At 37.3% G+C, this 19,387-nt stretch overlaps 1 protein-coding gene across 1 annotated transcript in view; it reads left to right on the plus strand.

Moving 5' to 3' along the window:
- The window catches only part of DHX29 (DExH-box helicase 29), a 28,956-nt gene that overhangs the window by 431 nt on the left and 9,138 nt on the right, over window positions 1–19,387 (plus strand). The window contains exons 2-21 of the mRNA XM_021534308.2: window positions 2,315–2,388; window positions 3,201–3,314; window positions 3,883–4,012; window positions 4,418–4,560; window positions 5,329–5,454; window positions 5,884–6,010; window positions 6,280–6,441; window positions 7,886–8,051; window positions 9,009–9,132; window positions 9,544–10,140; window positions 10,821–10,964; window positions 11,059–11,235; window positions 11,833–11,973; window positions 13,295–13,439; window positions 13,659–13,779; window positions 14,756–14,840; window positions 15,446–15,534; window positions 16,172–16,300; window positions 17,077–17,152; window positions 18,782–19,006. Coding sequence (XP_021389983.1) covers window positions 2,315–2,388; window positions 3,201–3,314; window positions 3,883–4,012; window positions 4,418–4,560; window positions 5,329–5,454; window positions 5,884–6,010; window positions 6,280–6,441; window positions 7,886–8,051; window positions 9,009–9,132; window positions 9,544–10,140; window positions 10,821–10,964; window positions 11,059–11,235; window positions 11,833–11,973; window positions 13,295–13,439; window positions 13,659–13,779; window positions 14,756–14,840; window positions 15,446–15,534; window positions 16,172–16,300; window positions 17,077–17,152; window positions 18,782–19,006 — 3,095 coding nt within the window. The remainder of the gene's footprint in view (window positions 1–2,314; window positions 2,389–3,200; window positions 3,315–3,882; window positions 4,013–4,417; window positions 4,561–5,328; window positions 5,455–5,883; window positions 6,011–6,279; window positions 6,442–7,885; window positions 8,052–9,008; window positions 9,133–9,543; window positions 10,141–10,820; window positions 10,965–11,058; window positions 11,236–11,832; window positions 11,974–13,294; window positions 13,440–13,658; window positions 13,780–14,755; window positions 14,841–15,445; window positions 15,535–16,171; window positions 16,301–17,076; window positions 17,153–18,781; window positions 19,007–19,387) is intronic.

The following is a 19,387-nucleotide window of genomic DNA, read 5'->3' on the forward strand; positions in this document are numbered from 1 at the left end:
GGTTAAGGGAAGGGACTCACTCTCATCTACTCGGCCGCAGTGAGGCCACGTCTGCTGTTCTGTGTCCAGGTGTGGGCTTCTCCGTACAAGAAAAACGATGAGCAGAGCGTTCAGTAGAAGGTCACGGTGATGCAGCTCCTCTTGAGGAGAGACTGAGGGAGCTGGGCTAGTGCACAGAAAACTTAAGAGTTACCCACATAAATGTATATAAATATTTCAAAGAGGATGATGCCAGACTCATCACTGGTACCTGGAATGAACAGAAATGGGCACAAACTGAACCACTGAACGCTCTGCTCATTGTCTTTCTTTTACGGAGAAACCCACAATTGCACACAGAACAGCAGACACGGCTTCACTGCGGCCGAGTAGATGGGGGTGAGTCCCCTCCCTTGACTAGCTAGACAGACAAGTTTCACCTCAACAGGAGGAAGAACTCCTGTACACTGAAGTTTGCAGGGCACTGGAACAGGCTGCCAGGGAGGTCACAGAGTCTCTCTGGAGACGATGCAGAACTCACCTGGATTCATTCCTGTGTCCCCTGCTCTAGGTGATCTGCCACACCAGGTTGGATGGTCTTTAGAGGTCCATTCCAACTGCAGCTATTGTGTGATTCTGCTGTCAGGGGTGTCTCTGAGCAGATAAATCTTGGTGGTATTGAAGTGTGGAGTTAATTACAGAAAGTCTTGTTACTAGATTATCAGCAGTTCCTGTGAAGCAAGTGTTTGGAAGTCACTTCCCCAGAGCTTCTGATGTATTTGTTTTGTATATTATCAAAATCAAAGTAACGTGGATTTTGGATTATTTTGGGCATTTTTTTCTGTCTTGAAAGACATGTTAAAGGGTGGGAGACTCTTCTGTGGTGTTAGATAAGATGAGGGATGGCTGTTCTGAGTGCAGTCTGAAAAACTATTATTCTGAAGCACTGTGACATCCCTATTTTCAATAAGCTAGCTTTGCCAGAAGTAGCTCAGATATCATAAAAGATTAGAACAGCTTGTATTGCAGATGTGAGTAAAATCATGCAATGGCCAGGGCATCTGATATTCCCACTAGTTAAGAAAAAGTCTTGTAATCTGGTAATATAAGCCTCCTGAACCTATGCATGCGTTCTGCTTTTACAAATGTGTGTTCTACTAAGTGTATCTCTTGATTCCTCCATTCCTACTATAACCGTGGTGCTGTGTCCTCTTCAGAAAATATCCTGCTTCTCTCTCAGTTGTATACTGTGGTGAAAAATCAGTCAGTGTATGTGAAAGCTAATTTGGTATATTTTAAAGAGCACACTGTAAGTTCTAGTGAGTAGATCCTGAGTGCTGACAGCTGTTTGCATCCTCTGATCAGAGGGGACCATACCGTTTCTGAAGTGCAGTTATCAGAACCTGGTCTGATCTCAAAGCAGGCTCTCCCAGAGCTGTTCTACAGGCAGGCCCACAGGGATGAGCTGCCCAGCCCACCTGCTGGGGGGTAGCTGTGCCTCCTGGAGCAGCATGCGCCACACAAACTGGTAGAAACTTTGGCCTTACTCACTCAGTTTCTTTCTGCCTGTGCAGTATACGTGCTCTGAAAATGGTGGAATCCTACAGCAAGCTGTGTGTTGTCATTCTAATGACAATAAATAGTTTGTGAATTAGGGTTTGGTTTTCTTAATACCTGTTAAATGAAAAGTATTTAAGAGTGATCAGAGCAGACCAAAGGTTTCAGTAACCCAGTGTCCTGTCCTAGGTAGGGGACCAAAGCAGATAACTAGGTAAGAACAGATCAGACATGTGGTGATACCACTGTAGGGTATTCTTACAGACTCCACCGGCTGTGGCTTAGGGTCTCCCTGAAGTATATGTAATTCTTTTTTCAGTGCTCTCCCATATCAGTTGATTTCTTCACTGCAAAGTTGTTCTGTCTGCCCTTGGACCTCAGTAAATATCTACTGTCTATAGCTTTAGTGGCAAATGGTTCTGTTACCTAGCTATGCCCTTTGTAATAAAAAATCCTCAACAGCCTTGCTTGTTTTGAGATTGCCATTTACTGTTTTGAAATTGCCTTTTACTTCCCTATTTGGCAATCCTTTTTCAGTGTTCAGAGAGTGAGCAGTCAATCCCATTTCCTCTCATTATAGCCTTTGAATTTTGTGTTTTGTCATAGCCCTCTTCGCTATTCCTTGTTCAAGGCCTTTCTTGATTATTGTGATTGTTGTTTAGTACCTGCAAGTTTCTGGCAAGTTAGTTTGCACTAATCTGTGTTATGTCTGCTTTAGCTGTGTTAAACAATGTTCTTTATGGATTGTGTGTAATTGATGGTTATTTGCAATTTGCAGGTCCAAAAACTTACAGTTTTGGTTCAACAACAGATTCCAATGCTGCTGCAAATCTAGATAAATCTGTTCTTAAGGCAAGTATCTCTTTTACATAAAACAACTTTGATTTTCATAGTACTGCTTTAGCTGAGTAAATATTTCTTCAGCTCTTTTTCAGTATTAGGTTGTGCCTGTAAACTGCACTAATATATGAGGCACTTGACCATTTAGAGTTTGATTTTGTTTTGGGTTTTGAATTTTGAGTGTCCTTTAAGTAATAGGCCTAAATTACCATGGTAGGATAATGTCTTTTTTTTTTTAATAACAAATAATACTTTGCATGCAAGACTATTTTAGGAGTTAGGTCTAGGCTTCTGCTGTGCATCTGCATCTTTTTTCCTGTCAGAGAAAGGATATAGATTTTATATAACAAACTTACTAGCAACTAAAGATAAGTGGAGCATCCCATGAACTCTCCCATCACGGTCAATTTCCATAGGTTCATGTTTTAGAAAAGCTTCAGATATTAGAATTATTATACTAAGTTTGTTTGTAAAGGTGTTTTGGAAGGAGGAAATCACAGATTGCATCTTGATGTTCAAATTATTTTATGTGAGCAGAGGATAAAGGCCTTTACTTACAGTATTTCCCTTAACATACTAAATTTCCTTTATAATGTAATTGGGCTTTCTTACTTTTCTTATATTTCAAGTGAAAGTGTACAGCTTGCAGAAGAAAAAGTGTCCTTCTCATACGAGATGTTTAGGCCACTTATAGAAAGCTTGAATAATTGGAATTTAAATGGCAGAGAGATTTCTGCATTATTATGTCCTTAGTCATGAAGTGCATTGACTTGTCATAAAAACTTCTGAAGTTTACCTTGTATCAACTCATTTTTTCTTTGCAGGTAACGATAAATGGTAATTTGGAGAAAAGGATTATTGATGTGATTAATAACCATAAAAACCAAAACGAGGACAAAGGAATGATTTCCAAACGACTAACTGCGAAGAAACTACAGGTAGAGTTCAAAACCTTATTTTTCATTATTTATTTAAAATTATTTGTCTTTTGTAATCTTTATCAAGTGTCATATTACACTTGAGTGTATTACACAATTGTATTGTGTGTGGTACAAGCCAATACCGCATGCTTTTCAGTAGTTATATTAATGATTAATCAGTGAAATCAAAAAGTTAGTTTATTAGGAAAGGCACATCTTTTTGGACTCGGGAACTAAAATCAAGAGCTTTCAGACAAGATAGAGAAATAATACTTAATCTGAATGTTTTAGGTTTCCTACATTTTTTACTTCATATACCTGGAAAATTGCAGGTATGTCTTTACTTAGCTAGAAAACACATTGTATAGAGAGAGGCAGGAATGTAGATTTATTGATACCTATGTGTGCATGTTTAAAAAGAAAATAAATTCTGCAAAACAGAATTATCTGCTTAATTTTTTGATATCTTAATGCACGGTGTTTATTTCCCTTTAATGCTGGCTTTTTGATAGGTGAAATAGAACTTTACAAGTCTACATTAGATTGCTATATTAAATCCTAATCTTTTTGGCTCTCTTCTTTATAGGATGTATACATGGCTTTACAAAAATTCTCTTTTAAGACTGAGCACATTGAAGAAGCAATGAAAAATACACTTTTGCATGGGGGTGACCTCCACTCTGCACTTGACTGGCTTTGTTTAAACCTTCCCAATGGTGAGTATGGTTACAGAAAATAGGACCTGCTAAGCAGTAGCATTACTACTTCATAATAATAATTAAATACAATGTTCTTCTAAGACTAGTAGTTGCAACAGTGTTCCTCTCCTAGATGCACAGCTGTCTGGTTCTGGTGTATTCTACTGCATGAAGTTTTGTCGTTTTCCTGCTCCCACACTTGGAGTTCTGTGCATGTCCAATGAGCAAATATACTATCTTACATATATGTTAAAGCCTAAGTTTTATTTCAGTTTGTATATTTCAGTCTGTATATTTCAGTTTGTGTTGTTTTATTTCAGTTTAGTTCAGTATTCTAGTTGGTTTCCAATACAGTTTAAAGTATTTTCCTGTAATTATTATTGATATTTTCTGTTACATGTTTTTTCTTTTTTCATTTTGAAGATGCCTTGCCTGAAGGTTTTAGCCAGCAATTTGAGGAACAGCAGCAGAAACCTAGAGCAAAATTTTGTTCTGCTGTGTCACAGTCTGGAATGCCATCTCATTTAGAAGATAACAAAAAGAAAGAAAATGGCCCTCGAACTAAGGTAATCTGAAAACCTAATTGGTAGTTACTTAGGTCGGGAGGGGAAGAGACTACAAAACTTTCTGAAATACAGGAGTTGCATTGATTTCCAGCACTGATGTGGAAAGCTTATGAAAATGTTGCATGATTAATAATTTTCACCTACATTTGAATTTCAGTGGAATGGTAATTTGAAGGCATTTTTCCTGTGAAGTCTAGAAAGGTTCTTCATAGTTCATTTTTGTGGTAAAGCACAGGGAATCTCTTAAGATTGAGATTAGGTATGAAGAAGAAATTCTGGCAGTTTTCAAGGCCAGGCTGGATGGGGCTCTAAGGTCTTTCAGACTATAGCAGGGGAGTAGGAACTAGATGGTCTCTAAGGTCCCTCCCAACACTAGCCATTCTATGATTCTCTAGCTTAATTTCCTAATTTTATCTTATAATGGGTTTATTCTGTTATGTGTATGTGACACTCTCTATGACTTATGAGGGCTTAAGTTTGCCTATGTACTGTCAGTGTTTTGATTTCTGTGGATATTTAATCTTAAAACTAGGAAACAAAAAGATTCCCTGCAAATTATTTCATTCTTTATAGTAATTATAGTTACTCCAGTGTTAAGATCTGTTTGGGTGTATAGTGGGATATTCACCCTGGTTGGGAAAGCTTTTTTTCCTTGTCATATATATATTCTATGTATAAAACCTTAATAGTAGTTCCTAGGTACTGGCAGAAGAAAGCATTGCTTGCACATACATTATCATTACTTTTAACTTATATTGGTCTTCTTAGGAAACAAATGTGAGGAAAGAGAAAGAATTGACTATGAAGGAATGGATTTTGCAGTATGCTGAGCAACAGAGTGATGAAGAGAAGGATGAGTCTGTGAGAGAGACAGAGGAAGAAAAATTTGACCCAGTAAGACAGAATAATGCTTCACGGAAGTCTTTCTGAAAATTGATATGTCTGGTACATCTGCATGTGGTGGATCTGAGTTTTCAATTAGAGATTGAAAACTTTTTTTTATGTTAGCAGTAATGTGTCAGGGTACTGAAGGAAAGCCTGTTGAAGCTTCTTCTTTTCTAAGTTGCTTTTCCTTTCCCATATTATTTGTACTGCGTTCAAAATGTTGAATGTAGTATGTGGGAAAGAAAAATATAAAATACATTTCCATAAGATGGAGTGAGTTACTGCCAAATCCTGGTAGGTTTTGACTGTTAGCTAAATAAAAACTCATTGCTTCTCCATTGCATAAGCTTGGTATAAAGGGTAAAAAACCCACACTTTATTATGAAGGCCATTGAAAGACCATATTTGACTTGTAATTAATAATTCTCTTTGAAATAGAATGAGAGGTATATACATCTGTCTGCCAAACTTCCAGAAGAAAAAGAACAAGCAAGCATCTCCAAGCAAGACAAAGATAAGCAAAGCCAGAAGGCAGCACAAGAAAAAATAAGAAGAATTCAGCAAGGTAGAGATATTCAAGTTGGCTGTGTTTTATTTTCCAGCCTGCATGTTTGTTAGGCAATTAAATCTTGGAGTCAGGTTGAATTGAAGATAATTCCATTATCTTTTATGCCACTCTATGGAATGAAGGCTTTTCTGGATCTGTTCTTTCTCAGTCAAATTCTAAGTAGTCAGTAAAATTTCACTAGTTATGGTTTTGGGTACTCAGTATGAATTAATATACTGGTTTTTTAAGCAGTTGGTGGGTATAAGTTTATATTCTCTCTCTGACAGAAATGGCAGCACTTGAGGAACATCCACTATTTAATCCAGCTATAAAGATTTCAAATCAACAGCAAAATGAAAAGAAAAAAACTTCCTCACCTAAACCTCAAGAAACCACTTTGAATTTGAGTTTGCTTGAAAAACCTGATGGTGCAGCAAAGGAAGATAAAGGTGCGTTGGAAGTTGTTCAGTACAAGCTTGAATCATACCACAAATTTCCAGAATTTATTATTGTTTTTGTAGGTTTGCAGTGCTGAGTGAACAAGCTCTGATTGTGGGAAAGGAAGGTGGACTATTACAGAACTAATTAGCTTGAAAAAGACCTCCTGAGATTGAGTACAATCTGTGACCAAAAAGCAAATGTCCACTAGACCATGGCACTGGGTGCAAAGTTCAGTTGTTCCTTAAACACCTCCTTGGGCAGCCTAGTGACCCCACCACCTCCTTGAGCAGCCTAGTCCAATACTTGTCAGCTCTTTCTGTGAATAAATCCCTCCTAATGTCCAGCCTGAGCCTCCCCTGATGCAGACTGAGGCAACATCCTCTTGACTTTCCCTGGTTGCCTAGGAGAAGAGACTGACCCCACCTGGCCACAGGCTCCTTTCAGGCAGTTGTGGAGAGTGATAAGGTCACCCCTGAACCTCCTTTTCTCCAGGATAAACACCCCCATCTCCCTCAGCTGCTCCTCACAGGACTTGTGCTCCAGACCCTTTCCCAGCTCCATTGCCCTTCTCTGGGCTCACTCCAGCTCCTCAGTGTCTTTTCTGCAGTGATGTACCAGAGCTGGACACAGCACTCGAGGTGTGGCCTCACCAGTGCCCAGCACAGGGGGACAATCCCTGCCCTGGTCCTGCTGCCACACCATTGCTGATCCAGGCCAGGATGCCATTGGCCTTCTTGGCCACCTGGGCACCCCCTGGCTCATGTCCAGCTGCTGTCACCAGCACCCCCAGGTCCTTTCCAGCCACTCTGCCCCAGCCTGTGGCACTGCCTGGGGCTGTTGTGACCCAAGGGCAGGACCTGGCACTTGGCCTTGTTGAACCTCACAGCACTGGCCTCAGCCCATCGATGCAGCCTGTCCAGATCCTCTGCAGAGCCTTCCTGCCCTCCAGCAGATCAACACTTCTACCCAACTGGGTGTCATCTACATACAGCTTGTCTCACTGACTAAGCTGACTTTAAAGGATCTGTGCTTGTTTTAGCAGATTATATTGAAAGCTATGTTTTTCATGCTATCATGTCTTAAAAATTAGTTGTCTTTTTTTTTTTTTTCAGTTGTAGGGCTAGTTGCTGTTTTAGTCACACTCTCATATTTTTAAACTATTTTAATTGTAAATCTTCAAACTGTTAAATTATTTTCTAATGACCAAACTTTAATGAAACTTCTAAGATTACTGGGTGATCAGAGATAACAAAATACTGTCATTAATTTTCTGCCAGATACTTCTGTAGGAAAAGCAGAAGTTTCTGTGATGTAGCATCAATACCTGTGTTTCTGTAAACCATTTCAGAAAATTGTGCTCTCTGGTTAAATAAATTTAAATAAAAGGTAAAAATTACTTCAAAGGACTGTAAAATAGAGGAAACTTTAGAATGTATTTTTCTGCTCTTGCAGTGAAAAAGAGAGAACCACTAGATGTAAGAAATTTTGATTATAGTGCTCGAAGCTGGACTGGTAAATCTCCAAAACAGTTTTTGATTGACTGGTGCAGAAAGAATTTTCCGAAGAGCCCAAATCCCACTTTTGAAAAAATTCCTGTTGGAAAATATTGGAAATGTAGGTATGTATTTCGTGTAATGTTTACATTTGTCTTCTGATTAATTGAAAATAAAAATTCTGGTCAGTTCTCTCTTGTTGCTAGAGATTTATATTAATACAGTCTGTTTAGCCCAAAATATTTGTTAGTCCATCAGGGAGGTATTTTACTCTCAATAGGTCTGTAAAAGTGATGCTTAGCCTAGAGAAAAATTACAAAAACCCTTATCCCTGATTTATGGGATCATTCATTAGAATCTTGATTTTATTTGTGTACTGCTGAATGAAAGATTAGTCTGAAGCAGCCCTGTGAGATAGATTTGAACAACTTATGTTTGGTATTCAAAGTAGCATTAAATCAAAGATTCAAGTGTATGAATACCAAAACCCTTCTGAAAATTGTTTGAAACAAGGTGAAAGTTAAAAATTTGTGTCAATGCTACCATAAATTTATGAGCAAAACCATGTAGTATCTTACTTCTAAATTTATTTTAGAAATCAAGTTTAAAATACAGAGTTGTACAGTAGAATATTACCATGTATGAATAAAGCAGATACAAACTTACAAATAAGCAATGTTTCTTGAAGGAACCAAATAAAAGAGCTTGTTTTCTTGCTCAAGCTAAAAACTACTAATAGACGGTTACCCTAAGAATATGGGAAATTTGGCTGCTGCTCTGACAGCTATTTGTCTGTTAAACAGATGTTTGTATCTTAGTAGATCATTGAATGTCATTTTGGTCTATCCTGGATAGCTACAAGTACACAAACATTGGGTCCTTCTTCCAAAGCACCTAACCTTAATGGTAATCTGTATATATATAAATGGTTCTGCCTTGAAGAAAATTGAGCTCTTTGTAAAGAGAGAAAAAAAACCCACAAATTCACTGCTGGCATGCTTGCTGAAAATGTTATGTCATGCAGGTATTTTTATGTTTGTTGCAGAAAATTGAGATAACTGCTTTTGAAATTTTTCATTAAGGGTCAGGATTATCAAGTCATCAGATGATATAATGACAATGTGTCCTACAATTGTAACAGAAGATAGTATGCAAGCGCAACATCTAGCTGCTACTTTGGCACTCTACCATTTAACCAAAGGGCAAGTAAGTTTAACAGTATTGCTGTTCTTGGCCTCGAATCTGCCTCTGCATTTTTTTGCTATAGTATCTATAGTTAAGTTCTAAAAGTAGTTTTATTTAGTATATACTATTAAATTCTTTGCTTTCATTTTATATTTGTTTGTTTATATCAAAATGTGCTTATGCTTTGCAGCATACAGAAGAGATTTTTTTGATAAAGCTGTACTTTCTGTCTTGTAAAAACTGAAAGCTAATTGAAAATAAAGATGTATTGTTGACATTTATATTGTTGCTTTCATAGGTTCTGTATTTACAATGGTTTTCTACTTGTTTTTTGTCAAATCTTTTGGCATTTGGGTTTGTTTACACATAAAGTATTAGTGATACCGCTAAGTAGTATATAATGTAATTTTTTTCTGCTTTTTTCACTGGAAGTCAGTTCATCAGTTGCTGCCTCCTACCTACCGAGATGTCTGGCTAGAATGGAGGGATATCGAAAAGAAGAAGGAAGAAGAAAGCAAGATAGAAACCAACAAACCACGTGATACCTTTATTGCTAAATTGCTAAACAAGCTGAAACAGCAACAGCAGCTACAGTCTGAAAACCAGCCAAGACTATCTGAGGGTCCTGAAGATTCCTGGGAAAACTTGGTTTCTGATGAGGACTTCAGCAGTCTCTCCCTTGAGACCTCAGATACAGATAATTTGGAACCTTCAAGGATTTTGTTTAAGAAGCTGCAGAGTTCCTCTAGATATCAGAGGCTTCTGAGGGAGCGACAGGAGTTACCTGTTTTTAAGCACAGATACTCGATTGTAGAAACTCTTAAAAAACATCGAGTAGTTGTTGTCGCTGGTGAAACAGGCAGTGGGAAGAGTACCCAGGTGCCCCATTTCTTGTTGGAAGATTTGTTGCTAGATGAAGGATCAAAAAAATGCAACATTGTTTGCACACAACCCCGAAGAATCTCAGCAGTGAGTCTGGCAACAAGGGTTTGTGAAGAGCTAGGCTGTGAATCAGGACCAGGAGGAAAAGTAAGAAGTGTCTTAATTCCTTTGCTTGTCTTAATCAAATACAGGGGCTGGATTGTTGACAAAAACAACAATGTGAGAACATTATTTCTTATAAAACCAAAGAATTAGATGTTTTCTCTTGAAAAGGACTTTATGGTATGTCAGTTGTTTCTTTCTCTCTTGTCACCTGTGAACCTGTAGGTATCCATGTATGATTTTTAAAATCTTCAGAGGCTTGTTTCATAGCTGGAATGGTCAAAGATTTGAGCAGACTGCTCAGGGACTGTTGGTGTCACTACCACTAGGGTGAAGCAAAGTCCCCCAAATAAGGCTCTGAGCAACCCAGTCTGGCCTTGAATGAGGCCATGATTTGAGAGAGGCCCTTTCCAGCATAAGTTGTTTTGTTACTTGAAGAAAGCCAAAGTGCTGTATTTCTTAGGGTAATTTGTATAAAAATTTTTTTGAAATTGTCAAGAGTCCTGAAAACAACCCTGATTTTACCAGCTCTTTGCCTCTCTGAGTAAGTTTCATGGTTTTTTCCTTTCTTAAAGTACTTGTATGAAAGTGTGGCAGTAATTCACTTAATTAGCAACTTGTGTAGTGTTGGAATCTGACAGCTAATGAATTTCATTTAATTTTGAATGTTGTTAGCCTGTATGTTATTTTGAGTTATTCTATATTTTCAATGTATTTTTTTTAAGAATTCCCTGTGTGGATATCAAATTCGTATGGAATCAAGAACAGGAGAAGCCACCAGACTGCTGTACTGCACAACAGGTGTCCTGCTTCGAAAACTTCAAGAAGATGGTCTCCTGTCAAGTATATCTCATGTTATTGTTGATGAGGTTATCAGTTCTTTACTATTCTGCAGAAATTACAGTTATTCTGGGCTTTGATCTGTACTAAATTCTTGCTATAGATCTGTTTTTCTAATTCTAGGTACATGAAAGAAGTGTCCAGTCGGATTTCTTGCTAGTTATCCTGAGAGAAATCTTGCATAAGCGCTCAGACCTGCACCTGATTTTAATGAGTGCCACTGTAGACAGTGAGAAGTTTTCCAGCTATTTCTCACACTGTCCCATTTTAAGGATCTCGGGGAGGAGCTACCCAGTTGAGGTAGGTAGATATTTATTTTTATTGTGCAAGATACTTTGTATGTATGTATATAGTGTTTGTCTGGTTAGTATCTAGGCAGTATATCGCTATCACTTTTTTTTTTTTTACCAGAAATGCAGCTCTTAAAGTAAGTATTTCAAGGACTTTTAGTCCATTTTCTTTTATGAAAATATAGAACAGCTTCAAGGCTTTGGAGTGCATAGCTGTACTATTTTTTGTGATGGATTTATTGATTATAATCAGTCCATCAGCTACCCTTTGACTTTTCTCTGTTCAACTTAGATAGAAAGGAAAGCATTAAAGAATTCTTCTCACACCCCGTGTAACTTTGTCACTGCAGTTTGGTGAGTTTTAATTATGCATACTATATAGGTTATGGTACAGGTTATGTCTTGATCAGGTGGAGAGACTCCTTAACAAACTTGTTTGCTCTAGCATTTGGTTTTCAAAAAATCATAGAACAATTTGAGTTGAAATGTGCAAGATTTATTACAACATTAAGGTTCTGTTCTTTGTTATGCAAGATTTTAAAAGTGAAGAAGGTTGCTGATTAGTTTTTTACATGGCTCATGTTTTTTCTTTGAATATTCACTAAAGATTTTCCATGTTGAAGATGTAATTGAAGCAACTGGCTATGTTCTGGAGAAGGACTCAGAATATTGTCAGAAGTTCTTGGAGGAGGAGGAGGAAGTAACAATAAATATTACGGGTAAAGGAGGAAGCTCTACAAAGCACCAGGTGAAACAGGCATTTTTAGTTTTGTCTTGGAACCTTTGGGGTTTATTATTTTATCATTTTGGTTCCTTTGAATTTATTCTGGTTGGATTGTAGAATATCACCTAAATATTTGATAATCAGTTTATAAAAATCAGACACAATGGCACTCATACTAATATTTATGAATGCTTCACCCTTTTGATTGTTGCTCCAACTCCTATATAGATGTTTTGATTTTGCTGTATTTGACATTGAGGTCTCTTGTAGATTACCAGCTCTGGATTTATAAGCAGCAGCAGGGAAACCATTTCTTTTTTTTGTTCCCAAAGAATTCTCCTACATAATGAACCTAACAACAGAAGAGACAAGGCCTTATCCTTAGCTGAAAAACTCCCAAGATCCTCCAACTTGGCATGCCAAATGAGATTATTTACCTGAGATTGTGTAAAGCCCTCATTAGTTTAACAGGTTATGATAAATTTTTAGGTACTCTTCAGTGACAGTTGTATGTGCTTTTGGATCAAAACTCTTGAAGGAGAAATTCTATCAGTGCCATCTGACTTTGGCAGCTTAGACTGTTAATTTAGACTAGGTATTTTTGGAAGATACCTGGCTGCTGTGACTTGGCAAAACTTCTGAAAATTTAGCTTACTACAATTGAGCAATTATATGTTGAACATAGTCTGATGTGCTCTGCTGTTTTCCTTCCGTACAGAAGGATATGTGGTGTCAAGCTTCCTTAAGTATTTCAAGCAACTGTGAAGTAGTTTACAATAGTGCCACTTAATTTAGAAATACTATGCTATGTATGTAAGATGTCTGTTAAAAATCTATGTCTCTCCTGCTAACTCTTTCTTTTTTCTGGTTCCAAAACACTGCAGTAGTTGCCACCTAATTAATTCTTAATTTTCCTTGCAAGCATTAGTTGAGAAGGGTGAAGTGAGGGAGAGGGAAAAGCTGAAACTAGTTTCTTATACCCCAAAATAGGGGTTTTGAAAGAAGAGTATACATCTTGTTATCCCAGTCTGAACTGAAAGCAGTTGAATGTCCGATATGGACCTGGGGACTTTTTACCTCTTGGACAGACTTTAATTTTTATCTCTTTTTAAAATCTGGAATGTCATTTAATGAGTGTAGATACTTCTACACATTATGTAGGTGGTTGTGATTTAATCTAAGTCACACGTGTTTTGGTGTGAAGTTAGTTAAATTTCTCTTATCCCAATCTCTGTTTCAACTGAATGGTAAATTCACTTTCTGCTGTCTTACATTCTTCTGAAATACTAAGAATGTGATTTAGTGATTTTTTTTTTTTTCTTTTCTGCTTACTCTTGTTTTTTAGGAGTATGTCCCAATCCAGTCTGGATCTGGTATCAATTTGGCTCCTTACTATGCGAAGTTTAGCAATCGTACGCAGCAGGCTGTCTTATATATGAACCCTTACAAGATCAACCTTGAACTTATTTTGGAGTTGCTTGCATACTTAGGTACTTCTAGTCCACTTCTTAAGAAGTTTATATACTTGGGGTTTCCTTTGAATCCATTTTCCTCTGCTTTCTACTAATAATGAAGTACTTGACTTCATTCTTATAGGAAAGATCCTAAGAAGCGTTAACCACAGGACCTAGCATTCATTCCTCTTGTTAGGTGAAATGGTTTGCATTGCATGTTTGTTTTAGCTATATGCTTGTGCTATTATTTTGCAGATAGAAGTCCCCAGTTCAAGAATATTGAGGGTGCTGTGCTCATCTTTTTACCAGGCCTTGCTCATATCCAACAGCTGTATGATCTCATTTCAACTGACAGAAGATTTAACTTGCATGACAGGTAATGCAGATATTTTTTATGAAGTTAATACTCTTAAGTTACAACCCAACAAACATATTCATTAAGGTTTGCTATTCTTGTATAAGGCAAGTGGGAGTTACACCTCTGAGTGAATTATGCCACAAATGTACTTTTACTGCAATGCAAATGTACTTTTGCTACAATACAAATGTACTTTCATGGCTATAGTCTAAAAGTTATACAAGCAAAAATGACATACTTAAGAATGGTATGATACATTTTTTTTTTAATTTTCTATTTTATTCTTCAACAAATTTATGTAATCAAAAGCATTTGACTACTTCTTTTCTGCTTCTTAGGGTATGGAAGCAGCCATACCTGGGATACAGATTTCTGTGGCTTACTGTTTACATGGAAGTGACTACTTCCTGAGAAGAGCTCCAGAGTATCTGGATCTACCAAGAGAAATGGCCTAGGGTTGTAGTGACAGATAATTTCAAAATTTTTTTGGATAACTAAAAGTTAGCAACACAACTGCATAAAAGGAACAATTGCAGTCAATTGCTAGATACTTGTTTATGGATTGAGATGTAGAAGTCTGGAAGAGAAGATAAATACCAGCCTCTGTGGCTGTCTCATCTCTGAAGGCCTCTATTACTCAAAATTGCACATATTTGTAATGGTCCTTTTCTTGAAAGCACTGTTTAAAGAACTTGGATTTACAGACACCTAGCTCCCTTTATTGCTGTGCTGTTACTGTAAAGTAACCAGCAGTTCCGTAGTATTAGTATTTTTCCTTCATTTTTACTGAATGGGAGAACATCCCTATGAACTAATTAAGTTATTTTTCTAGCTATTGTAATAAAACAATGAAGCAGACTTTCATACCTAATAATATGAAGTTTAATTCTTTCAATTGTCTATCATTCTCCAAATGTTGTCATTATACTGGTCTTATTTTTTACTCTGTGTTATTTAGTAAGTGTGTATTTATTGTTACAATTTCTTGTTCTAGGCATAGATTGATAGCTTTGCATTCTGTTCTTTCAACTCAAGATCAAGCAGCTGCCTTTACAATACCTCCTCTTGGTATTAGAAAGGTAATATTTACAAAATTCATAACTGAAAAGAGAACTTTTCTGTTGGTGCAAATCTGAATTGTTGCCATACAGAATTACACAACAATTAGGTACTCCTGGAATTTCCTCTGAATTTCTAGAATTGCAAAGAAACAATTCGGATTTGGTAGTCTGTAATAGGTAGAAGATAATACACTGTGAAAATCTTGACAGTATAGGACAAATTCTTAAACCTAAAATTTTCTGTGAACTTCCTGAATTATAACTTACCTGTATTTTAACTATTGTTAACCAGTAACTATGGCTTTTATCTTGAATAAATACTATTTTATTTACTGCCAAACTATGTAATTAAATGTTGATCAATTTTGGCAGATATTAACCAGTAATTTTGATGGATTATAAAACAAAATGTGAATGTGAAATTATTTCTTAACTTTTAATTTCTCTCCTTGGGGAAAACTAGACCATTTTCTAAGTCATGTAGCTTTTAATTATTTGTCACATGATTTAAGGAGACATTTCTGGGTAAAAGAAATTTAACCAGACTTACTCCATAATACTGAATAAAGGTTGAAACCTGCTACACATTCCACTTCTTCTGTTTGTTATTTTTCTCTTTCCAGATCGTTTTGGCAACCAATATAGCAGAGACAGGTATCACAATACCAGATGTTGTCTTTGTAATTGATACTGGGAGAACAAAAGAAAATAGGTGAGAGTTTGATTTTCATTAATCATGCTGTAGTTACTGTGAATATTTGGAGGATAGAGCTGCAAGGATTTTGTAGTATCCTTAGTAAGTTAGAGTAATACTTTTTGTAATTATCCTTATTAATTAGAGTTCTGGGTGCAGAAATGTGCTGAGCTCATTTAAAAGCTTGCAGTTTTGGGTACAGGTTTGGGATGTATGTTTGGAGTTTCAAATGGTGAGAAGAACAAGGGAAGTTAATAGATAAGATATAATGTATGGAAAATTATGACTAAGTATGACTTAAAAATGAACAAAGTGGTTTTTATGCTATCTTGGTTTTTGAAAGTTATTTTTACTTCACTTTAAATGTGAAAATCCCTACACAATATTTTAGAATGATTCTGAATTGCCAAGGAGATTAAACTGAAAAGCTTTTGTTTTCCAGTTTTTATACTTTCTATAGTGACCTGTATTCAATGTAATATACAGTTCCTCCCAGATATGCTTTTCCCAGATTTTCTTTCCCAGATATTTAGGTTTTCCCATCTAAATGTATTTTCAGAAATTTCTCATTAGATTTGTTGTCAATATGCTGTTCAGGTTATATGCACATGAAAATTCTATTTCTGAAATCTGAATTTGCTTTATAATGTTTAAGGTATCATGAAAGCAGTCAGATGAGTTCCCTGGAAGAGACCTTTGTCAGTAAAGCTAGTGCTTTGCAGCGGCAAGGAAGAGCTGGGCGTGTTAGGGATGGGTTCTGCTTCCGAATGTACACGAGAGACAGGTATTGTAAATGTAGCAGAACTGTGTAAATCACATAGATGCAGTCTTTTTTTTTCTGTGCAAGACCGAGAATTCTTTTGAAATTCATTTTATTTACAGCAAACTGGAAAAACTCAACCAAAACAAGAATTTGAATATCATATGTGTAAAGTCTTACAGTCGTCTTTCACACTTCTAAAAAAAGTTAATTTTATTATTAATATTTTTGTAATGTGTTTTTTAAAAAATAGTCATAATTAAAGGAAAAGTGCAGCACAGGAAATTGTAGAACACCTTTTTAAAACACCTGATTAGCTTACATCAAATGTATGGAAACCTTACCTCCTAAACATTGAATTTTTTGTAGGCTTCTGAGGAAGTCATCTCTATGGATAAGATGCGGGCACTGCAGAATTAGTTTCTGTTACTGCAGCGTAAAAACCTTTTTCCTGCTTCTGTGAAAACCTAAAGTGACTTTCAGCTGAGAAAGAATTAAAGTCTTTTGATATAACCAATGAAATGTGTCTTTTAGCCCCCTAACAGACTTTTCAGTTTGGAAGCATTTTACAGACTTGTTTTGAAAACTGGGGTTTCCTGCTTTCTCTCTCTGACTAAAACTTGTTTTCCAAGCCACAGCACATACTTTAATTCAAAGTATGAGTGGCTTATCCATGCTACTCCCTTCCCTGCCCCTCAAGAGAAAAACTGCAAAGAATGACCATGTAAAAAACATATTTACAAGTTTAATTCAAAGATTTAGTTGAATATATATGTTTTTATGATTTTGTGATGTTGCAGGTTTGAAAACTTCATGGAATATTCTGTTCCAGAAATACTGCGTGTGCCTTTGGAGGAGTTATGCCTTCATATTATGGTACAGTGTTTGGTTTTAGAATATCTAATGTTGTGTGGTGTGTTGACCATGGCTGGATGCTGGGTGGCCCCAAAGCTCCTCCATTACTCTCCACCTCAAGTCCATGGGAGAGAAAATATAACAAAAGTCTCATAGCTAGAGATAAGGACACAAAGAGATGACTCACAGTTACTGTCCCAGGCAAAACAGACTCGATTTGTGGAAGTCAATAGAATTTATAATCAATTAAGTTAGAGTAGGTTAATGAGAGGTAAAACCACCCCTCCCTCTTTCCTGGGCTTTACTTTATTTCCCAATTCCATACCTCCTGTCCTTCATAAACACAGGGAGATGGGGAGTGGCAGTTTTGGTCAGTTTATCAGATTTCTACTGCTGCTTCCTCCTCAGAGAAAGGGAGGACTCCTTCCTCTGCTCCATCTTGGGGTCCCTTCCGCTGGATACAGTCCTTTACAAGGCTTCTGCAGTGTGAATCCATTCCACAGGTTGCAGTTTTTCCTGAACTGCTCCGGCATGGATCCCACTCAGGGTCATAATTCTGCCAGCAAACCTGTTGCAGTGTGGGCTCCTCTCATCATGGCACAACAGGTCCTGCCAGGAGCCTGCTCCAGTGTGAGGTTTCCACAGGGTCGCAGCCTCCTTCAAGCATCCACCTGCTTGCATGTGGCCTCCACCACAGACCTCCATGAACTGCATGAGGGACAGCCTTGCTCATGGGCTGCAGCAGCTGAAGAACCTCCTCCCCTGCTTTGTTCACTGATTTTGGTGTCTTCAGAGTTGTTCTCACCTCCTCTTCTCTGGCTGCAGTTTGTGCAGTAACTTCTCCTAGAGGCATGATCACCATCACTGATTGGCTCAGCCTTGGCCAGTGGGTCTGCCCTGGAGCTACCTGGCATTGGCTAGACGTAGGAAAAGCTGCTCTCAGTTTCTCATCAAACTCACCCACGCAGCCCCTACTACCTAAACCTGGCAACACAAGCCCAATACACCTTGTTAGCTAAAAATACTATGCTTGCCTCTGGAGGAATTACACCTTCATACAATTGCCTGTTTTGGAATTATTGACCCTAGTAGCTGAAAAGGATTGTTACTACAGACCTGATCCAATGCAATTAGTGGGGCTTCTTATACAGGTCAGGGAGTAACGTAGCACTTGATTGCTGTAAAATCATGTTCAGAGAGTAGTGTACTATATTATTCCAGTTTGCCTCACAGTGACAATTTTAAACTCTGTTAATAGCCTTCTAATTGATTTCTGTTTAAGGGAGGAATTTCATTACCTCGCACTATGTCTTAAGTGAGTAGAATGTGTATGGGAAAACTAGCAACCTGGCAAATTAGTGCTGAATTGAACTGCAGCCCATCAGGATTGAGAGTCCTGTGCTCATCAGTGATCACTAGTAACGCACTTCTCTGAATAGTGGTCAAGCCATATGAAGCCCTTCCAAACAATGAAGTTTTGTTAACCTATTGTGAAGCATGTAAGCCTTCCAAGAAGCAAGATGCTTGTTTGGTGGGGAGGGAATGTGAACTTTTGATGTAAGATCAGCTTTCCAGTTTTCTGTGTAGCTGTTAGAGAACTTTTTTTATAATAAATTTTTATATTTAAATATATGTCTCTTTACTTCACAGAAATGCAGTCTTGGCTCTCCTGAAGATTTTCTTTCCAGAGCATTAGATCCACCACAGCAGCAAGTAATTGGTAATGCAATGAATCTTTTGAGGAAGATTGGCGCTTGTCAGTTAAATGAGCCCAAGCTGACGCCATTGGGCCAGCACCTTGCAGCCCTTCCTGTTAATGTAAAAATTGGCAAAATGCTTATATTTGGTGCTATATTTGGCTGCTTGGATCCTGTGGTGAGTGAAAAAAAAAAATTTAAAAATATTGAAAATGTTAATTCTTTGCAATTATTCTGTTTTTTTGTAATATGGTATTTTGAAAAGGTGGTGCAAGTTAAAATGTTTACTTTAGGGTGAGGGCACACAGATGCCATCACAGGGAATAATATAAGTGTTCTTTGTGGTTGGACTCAAGACTTTAAAGTCTTTCCCAACTCAAAGTGGTTCTATCATTCTAATCTCCTAGGTACTCTCCACAGTGGGTAATCAGGCTTGGTTTCCAGGTTTCTTCCTCAGTTATCAATGGCAACCACTTCTATGGCAGTCAACTGAAGTCCTAGGTGACTGGGAAAGGGGAAAGATTGTACCTATCTTCTTTTAAAAAAGGTTGAAAAGAGG

Source organism: Lonchura striata, chromosome Z (genome assembly GCF_046129695.1).
Source record: "Lonchura striata isolate bLonStr1 chromosome Z, bLonStr1.mat, whole genome shotgun sequence".
Taxonomy (NCBI): Eukaryota; Metazoa; Chordata; class Aves; order Passeriformes; family Estrildidae; genus Lonchura; species Lonchura striata.